Genomic DNA, 19,674 nt, shown 5'->3' with positions numbered 1-19,674 from the left:
TTAAAAAATCCACGTTTATTGGCCTAGTGGTGCTTGAAAATATTCTTTAAAAAATCCACGTTTATTGGCCTAGTGGTGCTTGAAAAATATTCTTTAAAAAATCCACGTTTATTGGCCTAGTGGTGCTTGAAAAATATTCTTTAAAAAATCCACGTTTATTGGCCTAGTGGTGCTTGAAAAATATTCTTTAAAAAATCCACGTTTATTGGCCTAGTGGTGCTTGAAAAATATTTCTTTAAAAAATCCACGTTTATTGGCCTAGTGGTGCTTGAAAAATATTCTTTAAAAAATCCACGTTTATTGGCCTAGTGGTGCTTGAAAAATATTCTTTAAAAAATCCACGTTTATTGGCCTAGTGGTGCTTGAAAAATATTCTTTAAAAAATCCACGTTTATTGGCCTAGTGGTGCTTGAAAAATATTCTTTAAAAAATCCACGTTTATTGGCCTAGTGGTGCTTGAAAAATATTCTTTAAAAATCACGTTTATTGGCCTAGTGGTGCTTGAAAAATATTCTTTAAAAAATCCACGTTTATTGGCCTAGTGGTGCTTGAAAAATATTCTTTAAAAAATCCACGTTTATTGGCCTAGTGGTGCTTGAAAAATATTCTTTAAAAAATCCACGTTTATTGGCCTAGTGGTGCTTGAAAAATATTCTTTAAAAAATCCACGTTTATTGGCCTAGTGGTGCTTGAAAAATATTCTTTAAAAAATCCACGTTTATTGGCCTAGTGGTGCTTGAAAAATATTCTTTAAAAAATCCACGTTTATTGGCCTAGTGGTGCTTGAAAAATATTCTTTAAAAAATCCACGTTTATTGGCCTAGTGGTGCTTGAAAAATATTCTTTAAAAAATCCACGTTTATTGGCCTAGTGGTGCTTGAAAAATATTCTTTAAAAAATCGACGTTTATTGGCCTAGTGGTGCTTGAAAAATATTCTTTAAAAAATCGACGTTTATTGGCCTAGTGGTGCTTGAAAAATATTCTTTAAAAAATCGACGTTTATTGGCCTAGTGGTGCTTGAAAAATATTCTTTAAAAAATCGACGTTTATTGGCCTAGTGGTGCTTGAAAAATATTCTTTAAAAAATCGACGTTTATTGGCCTAGTGGTGCTTGAAAAATATTCTTTAAAAAATCCACGTTTATTGGCCTAGTGGTGCTTGAAAAATATTCTTTAAAAAATCGACGTTTATTGGCCTAGTGGTGCTTGAAAAATATTCTTTAAAAAATCGACGTTTATTGGCCTAGTGGTGCTTGAAAAATATTCTTTAAAAAATCGACGTTTATTGGCCTAGTGGTGCTTGAAAAATATTCTTTAAAAAATCGACGTTTATTGGCCTAGTGGTGCTTGAAAAATATTCTTTAAAAAATCGACGTTTATTGGCCTAGTGGTGCTTGAAAAATATTCTTTAAAAAATCGACGTTTATTGGCCTAGTGGTGCTTGAAAAATATTCTTTAAAAAATCGACGTTTATTGGCCTAGTGGTGCTTGAAAAATATTCTTTAAAAAATCGACGTTTATTGGCCTAGTGGTGCTTGAAAAATATTCTTTAAAAAATCCACGTTTATTGGCCTAGTGGTGCTTGAAAAATATTCTTTAAAAAATCCACGTTTATTGGCCTAGTGGTGCTTGAAAAATATTCTTTAAAAAATCCACGTTTATTGGCCTAGTGGTGCTTGAAAAATATTCTTTAAAAAATCCACGTTTATTGGCCTAGTGGTGCTTGAAAAATATTCTTTAAAAAATCCACGTTTATTGGCCTAGTGGTGCTTGAAAAATATTCTTTAAAAAATCCACGTTTATTGGCCTAGTGGTGCTTGAAAAATATTCTTTAAAAAATCCACGTTTATTGGCCTAGTGGTGCTTGAAAAATATTCTTTAAAAAATCCACGTTTATTGGCCTAGTGGTGCTTGAAAAATATTCTTTAAAAAATCCACGTTTATTGGCCTAGTGGTGCTTGAAAAATATTCTTTAAAAAATCCACGTTTATTGGCCTGGTGGTGCTTGAAAAATATTCTTTAAAAAATCCACGTTTATTGGCCTAGTGGTGCCTGAAAAATATTTTGTATATTTTAGTAGAAATTTAATTCAAATTCCAAATATTGCCCTATCATTTCTGTCATTACCAAAGGATTCAGTTATTCCTGGGTTTTCAATTTTCAATTACGTTAGGTTGCAAATGTGAAAGCATATCCTATTAATATCTATTTGTATGATTGTATGCATGGATGCCTTCGCATACGGTTTAGCTGAGAATTTTATCATATGGCGCGAATCGGCCTCAAATGTCCTTTTTCATGAACCGTAATTTGCTCAGTAGGAACATCTATGAAGATTGATTGTTTATGAGGACGATGATGATGATGATGCTACTGCTACTGTTATTGTTGCTGTTCGCGGTGGTTGTGGAGGAGGAGGAGTGTGTTTGTGTGTGAAAATTGTATGGGTAACATGTGCGTTATTTTACGGATTAAAATGAGAGTAAATTAGTTCCATTTTTTTTCTTTCTTCTCCAACATCCTTGTAATCTCATTTCATTTCGATAATCATCATTTTTTCCTCCAGTATTTTGTTTGGCTGCCTCAACAAATTCGCTTCGCTGCAAAGCCTTTTAGCATTAAATATTTCTTCTTTGAACGTCTGTCCGCATGTTCCGCATTCATTTATTACTCTATGGTTTCATGCATTACTAATGCAGTGTTATTGAACGTATCGTGGCATGGCATGGATGAGAGTGGATGTGTATTTGGCACAGTGGTTTGAAATGCGAAGAAGAAAAAAAATTCAAGGATTTTCGGTGGGAGTCATCTGCGCTAGTTTGTAGAAGGATATTGGCACATGATCATATGGATGGCGTAGAAATTATAAAATAATTTCATAGACATACGTTTAGTATCAAAAAAATCGTTTTCGACACCACTGTGCAATCTACTCCTTCTGTTACCGAATAGATTTCATGCAGGAAGCGTAGCGAATTCTACGGCATAATATATTGAAGACACACAAATACCTTTTCTATCACAATGTGCTCCTTGCTTATAAAGCTGTGATATTAAGGATAACGAAAGAGGTGGTTGTTGTGGTGGTCTTGGCAGTGTGTGGATCCTCCCTCGGTCGCATAGCACAAATTACGGTAATCGTTTTTATTGATTGGAATTATTGCATTTGGCTGCTACTTATGGATGATGTTTTTAACATCAATTTCTATGGCTACCCAGTAATGCGTAGTAATCGTTTCGATTTCCTCAAAAATATTTCCACCTCCACCTCCTCTTCTTCCATTCCGTTGGCTTGTTGGGTTAAAGTGCCATGTGATTTTTATGCATTGCAACGAATTTTATTTTCATTTGCCACTGCTGTTTGTAGATCGTTACTTCCGTTACTGTAACACTTTCGACGAAGGCTAAGTAATTTTCAGCGTGTAATTAAAAAATATGTTGCATTTTTTTATTGGTTTTCTGATATGGCTTATTGGAGAATTATGTGAAAAAGGACATTTGTTTGAATTTCTGTGGCGCGAATAGGAGTGTAACTGATAACCATTCGGGTTTAGAAATGGGTTTAGATAAGCCATGGATTAACTCGATTAAATGCAGTTTACGGGATATTCGAGGATTGTTTTAATTACAATAACATTTTTCCCTCTTTTTCTTTCCTGAGATAATGACCCAAAAGCTTTAGAAAATCGAAGTTCCTTTACGCTTAAGTACATTTAAGCGCTTTAAGGCTTTAGCCAAAGTACTTCATGTGACCCTTTTATTTTTCATTGATTCTGCTTCCTGATATAATGACTCAATAGCTCTAAAGCATCTTACAGTGACCAACTAAAAGGAAAGAAATGACTTACGAAATTTGCACCAGTTTCGGTACATCGGTCCACTTTTTTAGACACCTTCTCCGCAAAAGTTGAACATTTTTACGCATAAATTCAGTTTAAAACCACTTCTTTGATCGTGTTTCTGAGAAGATATGGGTCCCGAAATGTTCAAATATTTAAAACCACTCCCCATACCCAACCTGCAGTAAAGGTTTTAGTAGACTTTGTGGACTTTGTGGCAACGCTATAATTTTGATCTCCATACTTTTGTGAATAGTGACCCGAATGTTCCAAAAACCCCACCCACGTGCTATTCTTGCAATATATGATGAATTATGTTTTTGTTGGTGTATACTGTGCTGATTGGGTCTGGCAGTGAAACAAACATTTTTAATTGTGTGTAGTTCAAGGAATGTTCGAGGATCGTTTTAAAAATTTTAACAAAGATATTCTTTGTGATCATAATTATGAAAATATAATAAATTATTTTAACCCTCTGCCTTCAGACTAACGATGAAAATGTGTCCAGGGAAATTATGGTATCCGTTTCAGGCAATTTGGAGTCGATTTAGCCATGTCCGTGTGTCTATATGGCTTGATGGAACGGACGGTAACTTTTGAAGGGGTCAACCAACTTGGTCCAAAATTAGGTCACCGTAATACTTTGTCCAAGTTTGGATCAAGTTCGAAGATGGGTCATATCCGTCCAGTCCTTGCGGTACCTCCCCCACAAAAGTTCCGAAAAAGATGTTCTCGTCCGCACCATGATAACTCTCGTGCAGATCAATAGATTTGGTCCAAAATTTGTTAGATATAGATCAGATTCGAATATCGACTATGATTGCGTCTGGCAATGAAACAAACAATTAGTTCAAGCTTTTTAATAGTTAAAGGGCTGTTCGAGAATAGTTTAAAAAATTGACCAAAGATATTCCTTGTGATCATTATTATGACAATACAATAAATTCTTTTAACCCACGACCTTCAGGCAAATGTGCCTCATCGAAATATGGAATCCGTTTCAGGCAATTTGGAGTCGATTTAGCCATGTCCGTGTGTGTATATGGATGGCTGGAACGCACGGTAACTCTCGAAGAGATCAACCGATTTGGTCCAAAATTAGGTCACCGAAATACTTTGTCCAAGCATGGATCAAGTTCGAAGATGGGCCATATCAGTCCAGTCCTTGCGGTACCTCCCCCCCACAAAAGTCCAAAAATTTTTCTCTGAAAAAAATGTTCTCGTCCACCATGATAACTATCGAGCACATTAACAGATTTGGTCCAAAATTTGTCTGGTATAGATCAGGTTCGAATATTGACTATACCATCGACACAATTTTACATTATTTTTCTTTATTTTTTTATTTTTCCCATTTTTGGGATGATTTTTGAGTTAACGATTTCCCCTAAGTCCCAATTGAACAGGCCAATACTTGAAACTATCCATAATTTCATTCATTTTATGAAATGGTCCAATCCCTTGCCCCGACAAAAAATCCCAGACCCATGTTTTACAGTGCCGTTGCAATTGCCGTTGTCCATTTGGTCCACCTTATGCCACCTGAATCCTTTAAATTGAACTTAGATTTATCAGAAAACAGCACAGTCCTTCAGTTTGGACACTTCAGTTCAGATGGGACTTGGTGAATTCAAATCTGGCTTTTTCATTTTTTGTCGATATGCAAGTTTTTTTTTCGATGGTCGTCGATTGAATAGGATTTTTTGCTTTTGGAGCGCTTTAGTTTTGTAACTACTCGAAATAATCATTGTAGACCCCACAAAATATATATATTCTTGATCAGCGTGCAATTCTACATCGATATAGCCATGTCCGTCCGTCTGTGGAAATCACTCTAGCTTCCGAACGGATTGAAGTAGATGGATGAAATTTTGGTAAAATCTATTATATATATGAAGGACTTTTGGTATTGAAAGCGGGCTATGTAGGTCCACGTTTTCATATAGCCCCCATACAAAGTGACGAGTGACGCGGTATTTTGAAGGTTTTAGCCTCATTATCGCAGCAAAATGGAAATTTGGTATTTAGTCTTCGTTGGGTGTATAAAACTTTCCCCCGGAAATTTGTAGGTATAGGTCTACGCCCCCATAGGACGGTACCTCCCGATTAGCGGTATTTTGAAGGTTGTGGCTTCAATATTCCACTGAAATGGCTGAAATTTGGTGGTTAGTCTTCATTTGGGGTATAAAATATTCCATATGAAATTTGTAGGTATAGGTCTACGCCTTCATATAGCCCCATAGAACGGTACCTGCCGATTTTCGGTATTTTGAAGGTTGTTGCCTTAATATTTTACTGAAATGGCTGAAATTTGGTGGTTGGGGTATAAAACATTCCATATGAAATTTGTCAGTATAGGTCACACGCCCTCATATAGTCCCCATAGGACGATATCTCTCAATTTTCGGTATTTTTGAAGGTTTCAGCTATACTATACTACTAGTTTTGAAGAGTTTAGCCTCATTATAACACCGAAATGGCTAAAATTTGGTACATAGTCTTCGTTGTGGGTATAAAACTTTCCACCTGAAATTAGTCGCTACAGGTCAACGTCTTCATATAGCTCCCATAGAACGACACCGCCCGATTTTCGGTACTTTGAAGGTTTTAGTCTCATTATTCCACCGAAGTGACTAAAATTTGGTATTTAGTCTTTTTCTGGGCTACAAAAATTTCCCTCAGAAATTTGTCGGTATACGTCCACGTTTTGATGTCCGTTGGTGATATAAAACTTTCCACCTGAAAATTTCCGGTATTTCATGTTTTTATATACCATCCATAGAAAGATCCCTCCCAATTTTCGGTATTTTGAACGTTTCAGCCACAATATTCAATGGGAATAAATTTGGTATTTAGTCTTCGCTGGAGTTACGGAACTTTCCTCCAGAAATTTATCGGTACATGTTAACGTTTTATATAGCCTCCATAGAACGGCGCTCCCGATGTTGTTAACTATCCAAATCCAGTATCCAGGTTTAGGTCTAGTCGGTTTTGCCCAATTTTATGTATTTCGCTCAATTCGGAAAATTGTAAATATTGGTCCATGTTTTCGAAAGAACAAAAATGTCGCCCCATATTAATTGTGCTGAAGGGAGTATTATCAGTTAAGATATATACTACTCCTGCAATAAAAGGAAGATTTTAATACTTTTATAAACGAAATAAAACTAGTTGTTCCTATTTACTTCAGTACAGTTCGTGGTGGAGGGTATAAAAAGTTCGGCTCGGCCGAACTGAACGCTTTTCTTACTTGTTAATAATAAATATATAAATAAAAAATTATCATTTAAAAAAATGTACTGAGGGGGTGCTTAAATTTTGGCTGATAGTGTATATTTTTGTCGACAAGTTCATACGGCAAGTTCATGATAACCTCCTGAAAGTCTGAATTTACACAGGGTGAGGTATATTACTAACGGCAAAATCTGCTGATACTTTTTACTTGTTTCTTCGGAAAGCCCATACTTTTTGAGATGATGTTCCGAAAGCTCTAAAATTCCCTGCCAATTGATCCAATCAAATTTAGTATTAATCCCCAACTTACATCAATTTTGTAGATGAACAATATTGGTTCTGTCCTTCGGGTACAAAAGCTCTTCAATTCTCTGCAGCCACCAACTAAAATGACTGCTACGGTAGTTCTCGAATGGAGTAGATGACGTTGCCAAAACGATAAACTTTATAATATTTTCTCAATGTTCGCTCAAGGATTTAGAACATCGGTTCATTCCTGTTGGGGTTAGGTCCAATTTAAGACCACTTCTCGTATAAGGTTACACTTTTTACCGCGGGATGTCTTTGTGGTCCTGATTATAGAGGAAAAATTCGTTTCTTTCTTAATATTATATGTTATTCTCGAATTATATGTTATTCTCAAAACTGCGATTTCTGAGTTAGCATTATCTACGACTTCTACTTTATTTAGTGTCAAATTTTCATGTTGATATCTTAAAAACTCAAAGAGTTACGCTAATAGTAGTTTAGCATAATTCAACAAAAATGTTTTTTTGAGTTTATGAAGCACTAAAACGCTTCAAATCATGTTTGGTCTTGAACAGAAATTTATCAGTGATACCTGGCTAGCTGTTAACAAATTATGGTCCAACTAGTTAAAGTTGGGAAGTCAAATTTCAATTGCCAACTTATAATGCGTTTTTCTCGAAACTGAATTTTTTGAGATGTGTCATTCATTGAGTAAATGAGCGACATGATCATGGTAACCCCGTAACCCCGATTCCGCTGTGAAAGAATCTTCGTCTCCTCATGCAGACGGCCCCCAAACCATCAGAATATTCCGTTCTGTACTCCTATTAGCAGTCCATATGGGGACCGCAGACGCGACGGAAATTTGTATATTCTTAGCGTGGAAAAATATGGAAAGATCGGTTAATTAGGAGTGCAGCCTTTTACAAATAAATTTAGGGAAGGTGCCGAAGGTCCTACAATTATCCTCGTAAGTAACGATTTCAATGCCGTGTGGAGGTGGAGCAATAGCGGAAAGATAGACTTTAAATAGTTATGGATATATTACCCCAACTCCCTTTTTCACTCTACGGGGCTTCGACATCGTGTTCCTGAATTCCAATTAACTTCCAGTGTCAGCTTCCTTACACTGGGCACAGTAGGGTTGCTTCGACGAAGCTCATCACGTTAATTTGCTAGCTCCGCGGCCTCTGCTAGGAAATTTGGTCTCACTTCGGGTATGTGATCAACAGGTAAATAGCGAGTGGATGAAGCTGTGATGATGTCCCGAACATCAGATGGGTTTGACTGTTCTCTGAAGCGATGGTTATGAACACTCTGAAACTAGACTAATTAGCTTTCCCATAATTGATGAAAATGCGGCGTTCAGAAGTGAAGCAGTCGGACGATCTACTGATGGAGATGATTATGGGAGTATGGTCTGACCAAGAAAAACGGTTGCTAGGTGACGTCATTTGTCTGATGAACTATGCCGCTTTCCGCAAATTCTGGTAGGGGCGCCCTCTATGATAGTGCAAACCTTAAAGTTATTAATCTGCTCAAACAGTGCTATACCCTTCTGGTCATTACCTAGGACCGAATGCCATAACTCATGATGAGCATAAAAAGTAACTAGAGACCAATCGGTTATGACCTACCAAAAGTTGGCTGATGTCGGGCCTATATCTTGGAATACAGCTATTAATCTACGTTAAGCAATTCTACTTCGACAGTGCCACACCTGACTACTACCCTCATACCTTCCATGGACGAGTCAGTAGAGCCAGGCTCAAGCGAGATACATATGTATATCTGTAGTGGGATTCTCTTACACATTTTTTGGTTACCGACAAAAATCAGTAAAATTAAATACTTATAATTTCGGTAATTAACGAAATTTTTTGGTAATTTGGCAACCCAAATAAAGCTGTCGCTAATTTCTACCAATAGCAGTAGTGATGCCATCAAGGGGTCTGTTATAGGAAGAAGAGGTATTCTATAGGCGATAGCCCCTTTTAAAGGGTATCTATAGGCACAATCGTCTTCTAGGTGTATTCGATAGACACCTTCAAATCCCATTCTGTAGATAGGAGCCCATTTTAGAGGGTCTTCTATAGATATAAGCTTCTTCAAAGGGTCTTCGGTAGATATAATGCCCTTCAACTTGCCTTCTATGAATAAGTGGACTTTACGAGGGATCCTCTATAGATTTAATATTCTCCAATGGTTATTTTATAGATGGAAACTATTTCAAGAAGTCTCCTATAGAAACAAGGGTGTCTTCTATTGACTGAAACTCTTCAACTGACAGAAGTCTTTTGAAAGAGTCGTCTATAGACATTAATCCCTTTCAATGTGCCTTCTATAGACAAAAGGTCCTTTCAAGGGGTCGTCTAATGACAGAGGCCCTGTCAAGTGATGTTATTTAGACAGGAGCCATTTCAATTTGTTTTCTATAGATAGAAGCTCTAATTAAGGGGTCTGGTAAAGACAGATTGCCTTGTCAAGGGGTCTTTTATAGAGGGATGTCCCTATGCATGGGTGTTTTTAAAAAAAAGCCGCCTTCACGGGGTCTTTTATGGACACAATCACCTTTATGAGATCTTCTATCACAACGCTGTAAGCTGCAGTTGTTGCCGACCTCTGTTTCCTGCACGGTCTCGGTGTAAAATACTTCGTGTGCGGTTGCTTTTGAGAGGAGTATCGTGGCCTGATGACGATGATTTACTGGGGGATGTGTTTTTGAAGCACGCAGCAACATAGTCCTTGTCGTAGTTCCTCACATGGACCAGTTAGGAGCAACCCCTGAGGTGCACACACTCCAGACATTTATAGTATCTCACCGATGTTTAAGTGTGGTGGATGCGGATATAACAAACCGAACACATCCAAATTGGTCCTAACCACGGTCATTACAATGAGCGCCGCGGAGCGTTGTTCGGCTTTAAAAAATTAGATAATATGTATAGGGTTACGATGTTTGTGTGGCATAATCCTAAACTTTCTGAATCAACAAACATACTTCTATGACATTTCTGAACCCATGTGTCATTTTGTTCGCTTATCTGAATCCGGTGCCAATATATACTTGAGCTATATTCAAATTTGAACCGCTTTACATAATATTTGAAAAAGTTTGTTCTTGTTCGGAAAATAAATGCGTTTAATTGGAGTTTTAATCAACTTTCGATCCGTGTTTTAGGGGATCCTTTTAAGGGATTATGGCAGAAAAAAATCCCGAATAGACCAACGCCAATTTGCACATTGTCCCATTATTACATTGGCTGAAATATAGAACTATAACTTATTATTAACTTATTTTTTCTATTTTCAGAAACGCCCGTCGTTGGCCGCTGATGATAGATCCCCAAGGGCAGGCGAACAAATGGATAAAGAATTTGGAAAAGAATAACAAACTTTGTGTTATACGCCTCAATCAACCCGACTACACTAGGGTCTTGGAAAATGCTATACAATTTGGATTACCGGTACTACTGGAAAACATCGGTGAAGAATTAGATCCGCTGCTAGAATCTATACTACTCAAGCAGCTCTTCAAGCAAGGTGGAGCGTTGTGCATTAAGCTGGGTGACTCTGTCATTGAATATAATCACAATTTCAAGTAAGTTAAAGGAAATTCTTTTATAATTTAATACATATGAAGCTGCGATTATGAAAGTTTATGCCAGAAACTCAATAATCGAACTACGGTTTCACTAAGACGATACCAAATTAAAATTCATTCGAAATACAAAAATGTTTTTGAAAAAAAATATTTATTTTTGTGTTCAATCAAACAAGCATTTTCCACAGAAACAGGAGTTGGATAGTAATTCTACCGAATTTGAAGTGGAATCGTCTTAGAGAAACAGGCCATAGCTATGGCATAGATCCTAGGTCGGGAAGTATAAAACCCCTCTTTCAGATCCTGATTGAAAACTATTTTCCTTCACTGCATATCTTGATAACATCTAAAATAACCGCTTTTATCCTCTGAATTCAGATTCTATATGACCACAAAACTTCGCAATCCCCATTATCTGCCCGAAGTAGCCGTAAAAGTTACCCTTCTGAACTTTATGATTACAACACAAGGTTTGCAGGATCAACTCTTGGGTATTACCGTGGCACGTGAACGTCCCGATTTAGAGGCGGAAAAGAATACCCTCATAGTGCAAGGTGCTGAAAACAAACGTATGCTGAAAGAGACAGAAGATCAAATTTTAGAAGTTTTATCCTCAGCGGAAAATATTTTGGAAGATGAAACTGCTGTGCAGGTTTTGAGCTCAGCCAAGGCACTGGCCAATGATATCAATGAGAAGCAGGTGGTTACCGAGGCCACAGAAAAGCAAATTGATACTGCCCGGCTGAGTTATGTGCCCATTGCAGAACATTCAACCATTTTATTCTTTACCATAGGTGAGTGTTTATTCAAATATTTTTATTGGTTTCCCACAACATACAAACTTGACATATTACCCGTAGCCATCAACACCAAACTAAAATGTCCCCACCTTTTCTTCTAGCCTAATTTTACCAATTTCAAACAATTCATTTTTCATCCTTTAAACCATTTTTCCGAAAACTAATTACCAAAAAAAAAGAAACCTGTATCTGCAAGTGAATTTAATATTCTCTCTTAAATGTTTGAAGCTCTTCATTTGTTCTTCTTTTTGTAATACCATAAACCTCAAAACCAATATCCTGTGTTCGGTTTTTTTCTTTAAGAGCTCTTGCTGGTTCCTATTGTTGCTGCCGTTAACCTCCATGCCTTTTTGTGTAAATTTTCAAGGATAATGGCAAATGTTACTACTCAATAGCCCAGTTAGCTGCAGGTTGTGTGTATGTGTGTGAGGAGAAGGCGATCTTTTGTTGCCTAAGTGTTTATAGTTTTTAATTTCCGCTTTATTGTCCTACTGATAGGTTTACAGCATCCAGGGTATGGTAGATAGGTAGGTATATAAGTATGTTGTAGCTGACAATGTTACAAAATTTAGTGGAAAAAGAAAAACTTTTCTTTCAGCTGCTTTGTTAGCTTTTAGGGTGTTTTAGCTTTTCACAAGAATTTTTCATAGACATGAGAAGTCAACCTTGTGATGCCTTATAGTACACATAGCTAGTAAAGAAATCTTTAGTCCATCAGAACATGAGCATAAGGACGTGTACCTAGAAAGTATAATAAAAAAAAAAACAAGTAAAAGTTTTAAGTTCGGCCGGGCCGAACTTTTGATACCCTCCACCATAAAATATTCTGAAGTAAAAGGGAATAATTATTTTCTTTCCTGTCCACAAATTTACGCGGTGATATTTTGTGACCACTGATACCTTTATAAGGTAAAAAATCATAAAAAATCATAACAAAATGTATTCAATCGGTCGGCAACCTTATATGGGGCTAAATTAAAGTGTGGACCTATGTTTTTGGTGGAGAAGTTTTGTGACCACTGGGTAACTCAAATGTCGAATTGCAGATATTTGGGTCAAAAATTTTAGCTAAGATCCAAAACACCGAAAATGGGGAGATACCTTTATATGGGGGCTCTACCAACACACATGTGGACAGTATTTCGAATTACAGATAGTTCGTTCAAAAATACCGAAAATGGGGAGGCGCCCTTATATGGGGGCTATACCAAAACATTGACCCACGTTGACAATTTATATACGGGGCTACACAAAAACATGGACCTATGCCGACAGTTTTTAGTGGAGATGTTGTGGACCATTGGGAACATCAACTGCCAAATTACAGATAGTTCGGTCACAAATTTCAGCTAAAATCCTCAAAATACCAAAAATCGGAGGTACTATATGGGGGCTATACCAAAACATGGACCTATGTTGACAGTTTTAGGTGGAAATGTTTTGTGATTACTAGGAACCTCAACTGTAAAATTACAGGTAAAATCCTCAAAATACCGAAAATCGGGAGGTACTGTTATATGGGGGCAGTACCAAAACATGGACCTATGTTGACGGTGTTTAGTGGAGATATTTTGTGACCACTCGGAACCCCAAACGTGAAATTACAGGTAGTTCGGTCAAAAAATGTAGCTAAAATCCCCAATATACCGAAAATCGGGAGGTACCGTTATATGGGGGCCATACCAAAAAACGGACCTCTGTTGACTGTTTTCGGTGGAGATATTTTGTGATTACTAAGAACATCAACTGTCAAATTACAGGTAGTTCGGTCAAAAATTGTACCTAAAATCCTCAAAATACCGAAAATCGGGAGGTACCGTTATATGGGGCTATACCAAAAAGTGGTCCGATATAGCCCATCTTCAAACTTGACCTGCCTATGTTAAAAAAGAAAATGAATTTGAACAATGGGCCGTGCAGAACTTTTAATACCCTACACCAGAAGTTATATTGAAACCAGATTTCAGCCATTTCAGTTGGGTAATAGGCTAAAACTTTCAAAATACCGAAAATATGGAGGTACCGTTTAAAACGTGGGGCAGTATCGACCATTATTTGCGGAAATGGTTTAATCCCCCAACGAATATTTAATACTAAATTTCAACTATTTCGGTGAGATACTTTGGCTAAAACCTTAAAAATTCCCAAAGGCGGGAGGTGCCGTTCTATGGGGCTATATCAAAATCTGGACCTATACCTACAATTCTCTGCAGAAGTCTTTTTACCCACAACGAGCTCCAAATTCAACATTTCAGATATTTCCGATAATGCAGTTTATTCCTTGAAAATACCGGAAGTCGTGGGTACGGTTCTACGGTGGCTATATCAAAGTGTGGAACTGCACCAACAAATTTCTTAGGAAAAGTTTTGTAGCCCCAACGAAGACTAAATACCAAATTTCAGCCATTTCGGTGGGATATTGAGAGCCGCAACCTTGAAAATATCGAAAATCAGACGATACCGTTCTTAGGGGGGGCTATATCCATACGTGGACCTTTGCTGATAAATTTCGGGGAGAAAGTCTCAACGAAGACTAAATACCAAAATTCAGCCGTTTCGTTGGTATAATTACAGGTAAAATCCTCAAAATACCGAAAATCGGGAGGTACTGTTATATGGGGGCAGTACCAAAACATGGACCTATGTTGACGGTGTTTAGTGGAGATATTTTGTGACCACTGGGAACCCCAAACGTGAAATTACAGGTAGTTCGGTCAAAAAATGTAGCTAAAATCCCCAATATACCGAAAATCGGGAGGTACCGTTATATGGGGGCCATACCAAAAAACGGACCTCTGTTGACTGTTTTCGGTGGAGATATTTTGTGATTACTAAGAACATCAACTGTCAAATACCGTTCCTAGGGGGGGCTATATCCATACGTGGACCTTTGCTGATAAATTCCTGGGAGAAAGTCCCAACGAGGACTAAATACCAAATTTCAGCCATTTCGATGGTATAATGAGGCTAAACCCTTGAAAGTACCGAATATCGGGTGGTACTGTTGGGATATATGAAAACGTGATAATTCTCTTCTGGAATATTTTACAACTTGATCGAAGAATAAATACCAAATGTAATCCATTTCGGGTTGATAATGACGCTGACCCTTCAAAATACCGAAAATAGGGAGGAACCCCTCTGTGGGCGCTATATGATGACGTGGACCTATATTTACAAATTTCAGGTAGAAAGGTGTGTATCCTCTTCGAAGACCTAATGCCAAATTTTAGCCATTTTAGAACCAATTTTGACAACAATTGGTAAAACTGACCATGGACCTAAGAGTATATATGGATGCTATATCCGAATCTGATCCGGTATTTACCAAAGTTTAAATTATTCAATCCTAAAGACTTATGTAGGTACTTAAGCTGCCTCGCCTGCTTCATTGCTGACATAATAAATACAAGTGAGCAAAGGTTATAGTCGAGACTGGGCCGACTATGTGATACCTCTACACAACTAACCGTGTGCATATGATTCCACAAATTAAAAATTGGGATATCCGAGCGTCCGTTTTAACATCACATTTCTCTTCATTTCTCTCTGTCTATTGTTTCTCTTTGTGGAATACCGCGCCTTGTCATCTCTTCATCCGCTTGTTTGAGCCATCTATTCTTTGGCCTGTCAATTCTTCGTGCACCGCCATGTGGCTCGAATTTATATGCCTTTTTAGCGGTTTCATCATCGCTCATTTTTATTATATGGCCTAGTCAACGCAATCGCTGCATCACGATACGTTTAACTGTATTGATGGCTTTGTATAGCTGGTATAGCTCGTGGTTCATACGACGTTGATTTTCACCGTCAACGCAGATTGGTCCGTAGATCTTTCGAAGAATTTTTCTCTCAAACACACCAAGCACTGCTTTATCTGTTTGAGCAAGTACCCAGGCTTCAGAACCATACATCAGCACGGGTAGTATCAGTGTTTTGTAAAGCGTTATTTTTGTTTGACGAGATGTGGCTTTGTTTTTAAACTGCTTACAATTCTTCTTTTTATTTCACAACTGATGTCGTTAGTTGTGTTTACGACGCTGCCGAGGTAGACGAAGTCTTTTACTACCTCAAAATTATAGGAACCAACGTCAACAGTTGGCCCGATATCTATGGACGCATTGCGCGTCAACACCATCAACTTAGTCTTCCCGCCGTTTATCGCCAGACCCACTTTAGCAGATTCTCCTTCGACCTTTATAAAGGTATCTGTTACTTCTTTTACTGATCATCCCATTATGTCTATATCATCAGCATAAGCAAGTAACATGTGGCTATTGGTGTAGATTGTGCCACTTCTTTTGACGTTTGCCTCTCGAATAACCTTTTCCAGCAGGATGTTGAAGAGATCACACGAGAGACTGTCTCCTTGCCTGAAACCTCTTTTGGTACAAAATTCTTCGGAGAGGTTCTTTACTATTTTAACTGAGGATCTCGTGTCAGTTAAAGTCATTTTACAAAGCCGAATGAGCTTTGCGGGGATACCAAATTCAGACATTGCTTGGAATACCTTTGAACGTAGCGGGCTGTCGAAGGCTGCTTTATAATCGACAAAAATGTGGTAGGTGTCGATCTGCATCTCTTGGGTCTTCTCCAGGATTTGCCGCAGGGTAAATATCTGGTCAATGGTGGACTTGCCATGTCTAAAGTTGCATTGGTATGGCCCAATTATGTCGTTGACCAAAGGCTTTAGTCGCTCGCAGAATATCCCTGACACGATCTTGTAGGCAATCGGGAGTAGACTTATACCCCTATAGTTGGAGCACACAGTCTTATCTCCTTTCTTATGGACGGGGCACAGGATACTCAGGTTCCAATCGTCGGGTACGCGTTCTTCCTGCCAGATGATGCTAACTAGCTGACGCATACACCTTATCAGCGCGTCGCCTCAGGTTTTGAACAGCTCGGCTGGTAAGCCATCGGCTCCTGCTGCCTTATTATTCTTCAGCCGGTTTATTGCTGTCTTTACCTCATCTTGGCTGGGCGGTATACCTTCAACACCATCTTCTGGGAATGGATCTGTGGTATCTTTGTCGTCTTCGCTGAGTACCAACAGGTTTGAAAAATTCTCTTTCCATATCCTGAGCACACTATCTGTATCAGTTGCCAAATTACCTTGCTGGTCTCTACAGGAGGAGGTGCCTGTACCAAAGCCATCAGTTTGTTGCTTCACTCTTTGGTAGAATTTTCGGACTTCATTCTGGCTCCTGTACATCTCGATTTTTTCACACTCCCGCTTTTCCATCTCTCTCTTTTTCCTGCGAAAAAGACGTTTCTCCTCTCTCCTTTTCGCCCGATATCTCTCTCGTGGATTCCTTGGTGAAGGTCTCTGGTATCCAAGTATGGATTTTGCGGCTGTTTGCATAGAGTGAGCAATACTTTGCCGGGATGAGGAGTGCTTTGATTAAGCAATTGGGCTAGTTGAGTGGAATATGCTGTGGCTATCTGTTGTGATTGCAGCTTACCGATGTCTAACTTTCGCGTTGTGTCTGTTCGTACTTTGTTTGCTACGATTAACCGTACCTTTGCTGCAACTAGGTAGTGGTCCGAGTCTATGTTTGCTCCTCGGAACGAGCGCACATCCAACACGCTCGATGAATGTCTTCCATCTACCACAACGTGATCAATTTGATTTCTTGCTTTCTGATCTGGAGACAGCCAGGTGCCCTTATGGATGTCGAGATGTTGAAATCTGGTGCTGCTAACTACCATGTTTTTTGCCGCTGCGAAGTCTGTCAGCCTCATGCCATTGTCAGATGTTCATTGTGGAGACTGAATTTTCCGACGGGCCAAAGATATTTTCCTTTCCAATTTTGGCATCAAAATCGCCTAGAATAATTTTAATGTCATGGGCAGGACAACGGTCATATGTTTCTTCTAAGCGCTCGAAAAATATATCTTTGGTCTGTTCGTCCTTGTCTTCAGTGGGAGCATGAGCGCAAATAAAGCTGATGTTGAAGTATTTAGCTGTTATTCGAATTGCAGCAAGTCTTTCATTCACTGGGGTGAAGTTGGATACCAGATGTTTTAGTCTCCGGCTAACTACGAATCCGCAACCAAACTCATGCTTTACGTCATGGCACCTTTAGGTGTTGTTGTGACGCCTTTCCCGTTCCATCGTATTTCCTGTATGGCAGTAATGTCGGCCTTGTACTTTTCAAGTACATCTGCCAATGCGTAAAATGCACCTTCTCTATAAAGTGTGCGAACATTCCTGGTGCAGATTCGCAGATCATGGTCCTTAAAACGTTTGCTGGGGTCGTCAAATTTAGAGAGATTTGTTTTTCTTTTCCTTTGTTTTTTCATAGTAGGCTGCTTTTTCTTGGGGAGGGTTACTAACCCGGAGCCCAAACGCAAGTTTTTAACGTTCTTATGGGTGAACGCGCGGCACATGTTAGCTCACTGCCTTTAACGGTAGTTAAAGGCAGTTCCCCAGGTGACACCCCGGGGAGGTCAGTGTCCACTTGAGATAAGAGAGGGACCAAGATAAATCCTGGACTTTGCCATGTTAAAGCCGGTCAGCACCGTTCCTTGGTATCTCTCATCCCCTACGTCACCCTTGAATGTTCTCCACATAAGTTTTTTTACCCATTCCGAACCCTGAATATTATCCGACCATCACCCCCAAAATCAATAAGCTTTTTCCTCTATGGGGCCCCCATTAACCCCCAAAATTTCGTGACGATCCGATCAAAAATTGGAGCAATGGGATGCATTACCGACATTTGCGATATCTCCGCTATTTGGCCACCTACGCCAACCATAATATGAATCGGGGTGCACTCATAGATATAAGAGAAGTTTTATCATCATTGCGCAATTGCTGCTCGGAAATGTCCTAGAAATTACTCACGGTGTGCCTTAACAGATTTAAATGGAAGGTGCTTTCACCTCGGAAGTTTTTGCTGATTCTGAAACTACAATGCTCATAGATGAGAAATATCAAGAAACAAAAAAATCGCTGGAGGGATTTTCAAATATATCGCGATTTAAGTTCACATTTTTAGGGGTTCTTTAGTTTTCACGATTTAGCTTGGAATCCGCGAGTCCTATGTAAATGGGCCAAAAGAAAATGTTGTAGCAGAGAAAATTCTCCACATTGGCCTTTATGATATTTTCGTAGGTTTTACCGTTTTTGAGATATAGAAGTTCAAATTTGGACAATGCACTGACTGTATCGTCCTCTTATAAAACAATATTATGCACAGTACCCCTTAACTAACTCTTAATGGAAACCGCTTACACATGGGATGTTTTTGCGGATTCTGAAACAGCAATGTTCAAAGATAAGAAAAATAAAAAAATTGAAAAAATCGCCGGAGGGATTTTTAAATAAATTGCGATCAAAATTCACAATTTTAGGGATTTTTTAGGTTTTCACGATTTTGCTTGGAACCCGCAAGTCGTATCGAAATGAGTCTGAAAAAATGTTGTAGCTGTGAAAATTCTCTATAAGACTGACCTTTAGGTTTTTTCGTAGGTTTTACAATTTTTGAGATATAGAGGTTCCGTTCAAATTTTTAGGTTTTTATCTTAAGTCTTCAAGATTTTCCTTGGAAACCGCAAGTCATATCAAAATGGGACTAAAGAAAATAGTGAAGCTGTGAAAGTTCTCTACAAGATTGGATGATCTATTTTTTTCTAGGTTGTACCATTTTCAAGATATATAAGTTTAATTTGGGAAATTGTAGTAATGACATTGTTTTATAAGGAGGCGATACAGTCAGTGCATTGTCTCAATTTGAAATTCAATATCTCAAAAACGGTAAAACCTACGAAAATATCATAAAGGCCAATCTTGTGTGCTACAATATTTTCTTTAGACCCATTTACATAGAACTCGCGGTTTCCAAGTTAAATCGTGAAAACCTAAAGAACCCCTAAAAATGTGAACTTAAATCGCGATTTATTTGAAAATCCCTCCGGCGATTTTTTTTGTTTCTTGATA

General features: G+C 38.3%; 1 protein-coding gene across 1 annotated transcript in view; it reads left to right on the top strand.

Moving 5' to 3' along the window:
• Positions 1-19,674, top strand: part of Dhc36C (Dynein heavy chain at 36C) — a 179,390-nt gene that overhangs the window by 82,607 nt on the left and 77,109 nt on the right. The window contains exons 22-23 of the mRNA XM_073971035.1: positions 10,636-10,923; positions 11,305-11,720. Of these exons, the coding sequence (XP_073827136.1) occupies positions 10,636-10,923; positions 11,305-11,720 (704 nt within the window). The remainder of the gene's footprint in view (positions 1-10,635; positions 10,924-11,304; positions 11,721-19,674) is intronic.

Source organism: Musca autumnalis, unplaced genomic scaffold (genome assembly GCF_047663935.1).
Source record: "Musca autumnalis isolate F117 unplaced genomic scaffold, ASM4766393v1 scaffold_2, whole genome shotgun sequence".
Lineage (NCBI taxonomy): Eukaryota > Metazoa > Arthropoda > Insecta > Diptera > Muscidae > Musca > Musca autumnalis.
The sequence above is the reverse complement of the archived record's forward strand: the minus strand, read 5'-3'. Positions and strand labels throughout refer to the sequence as shown.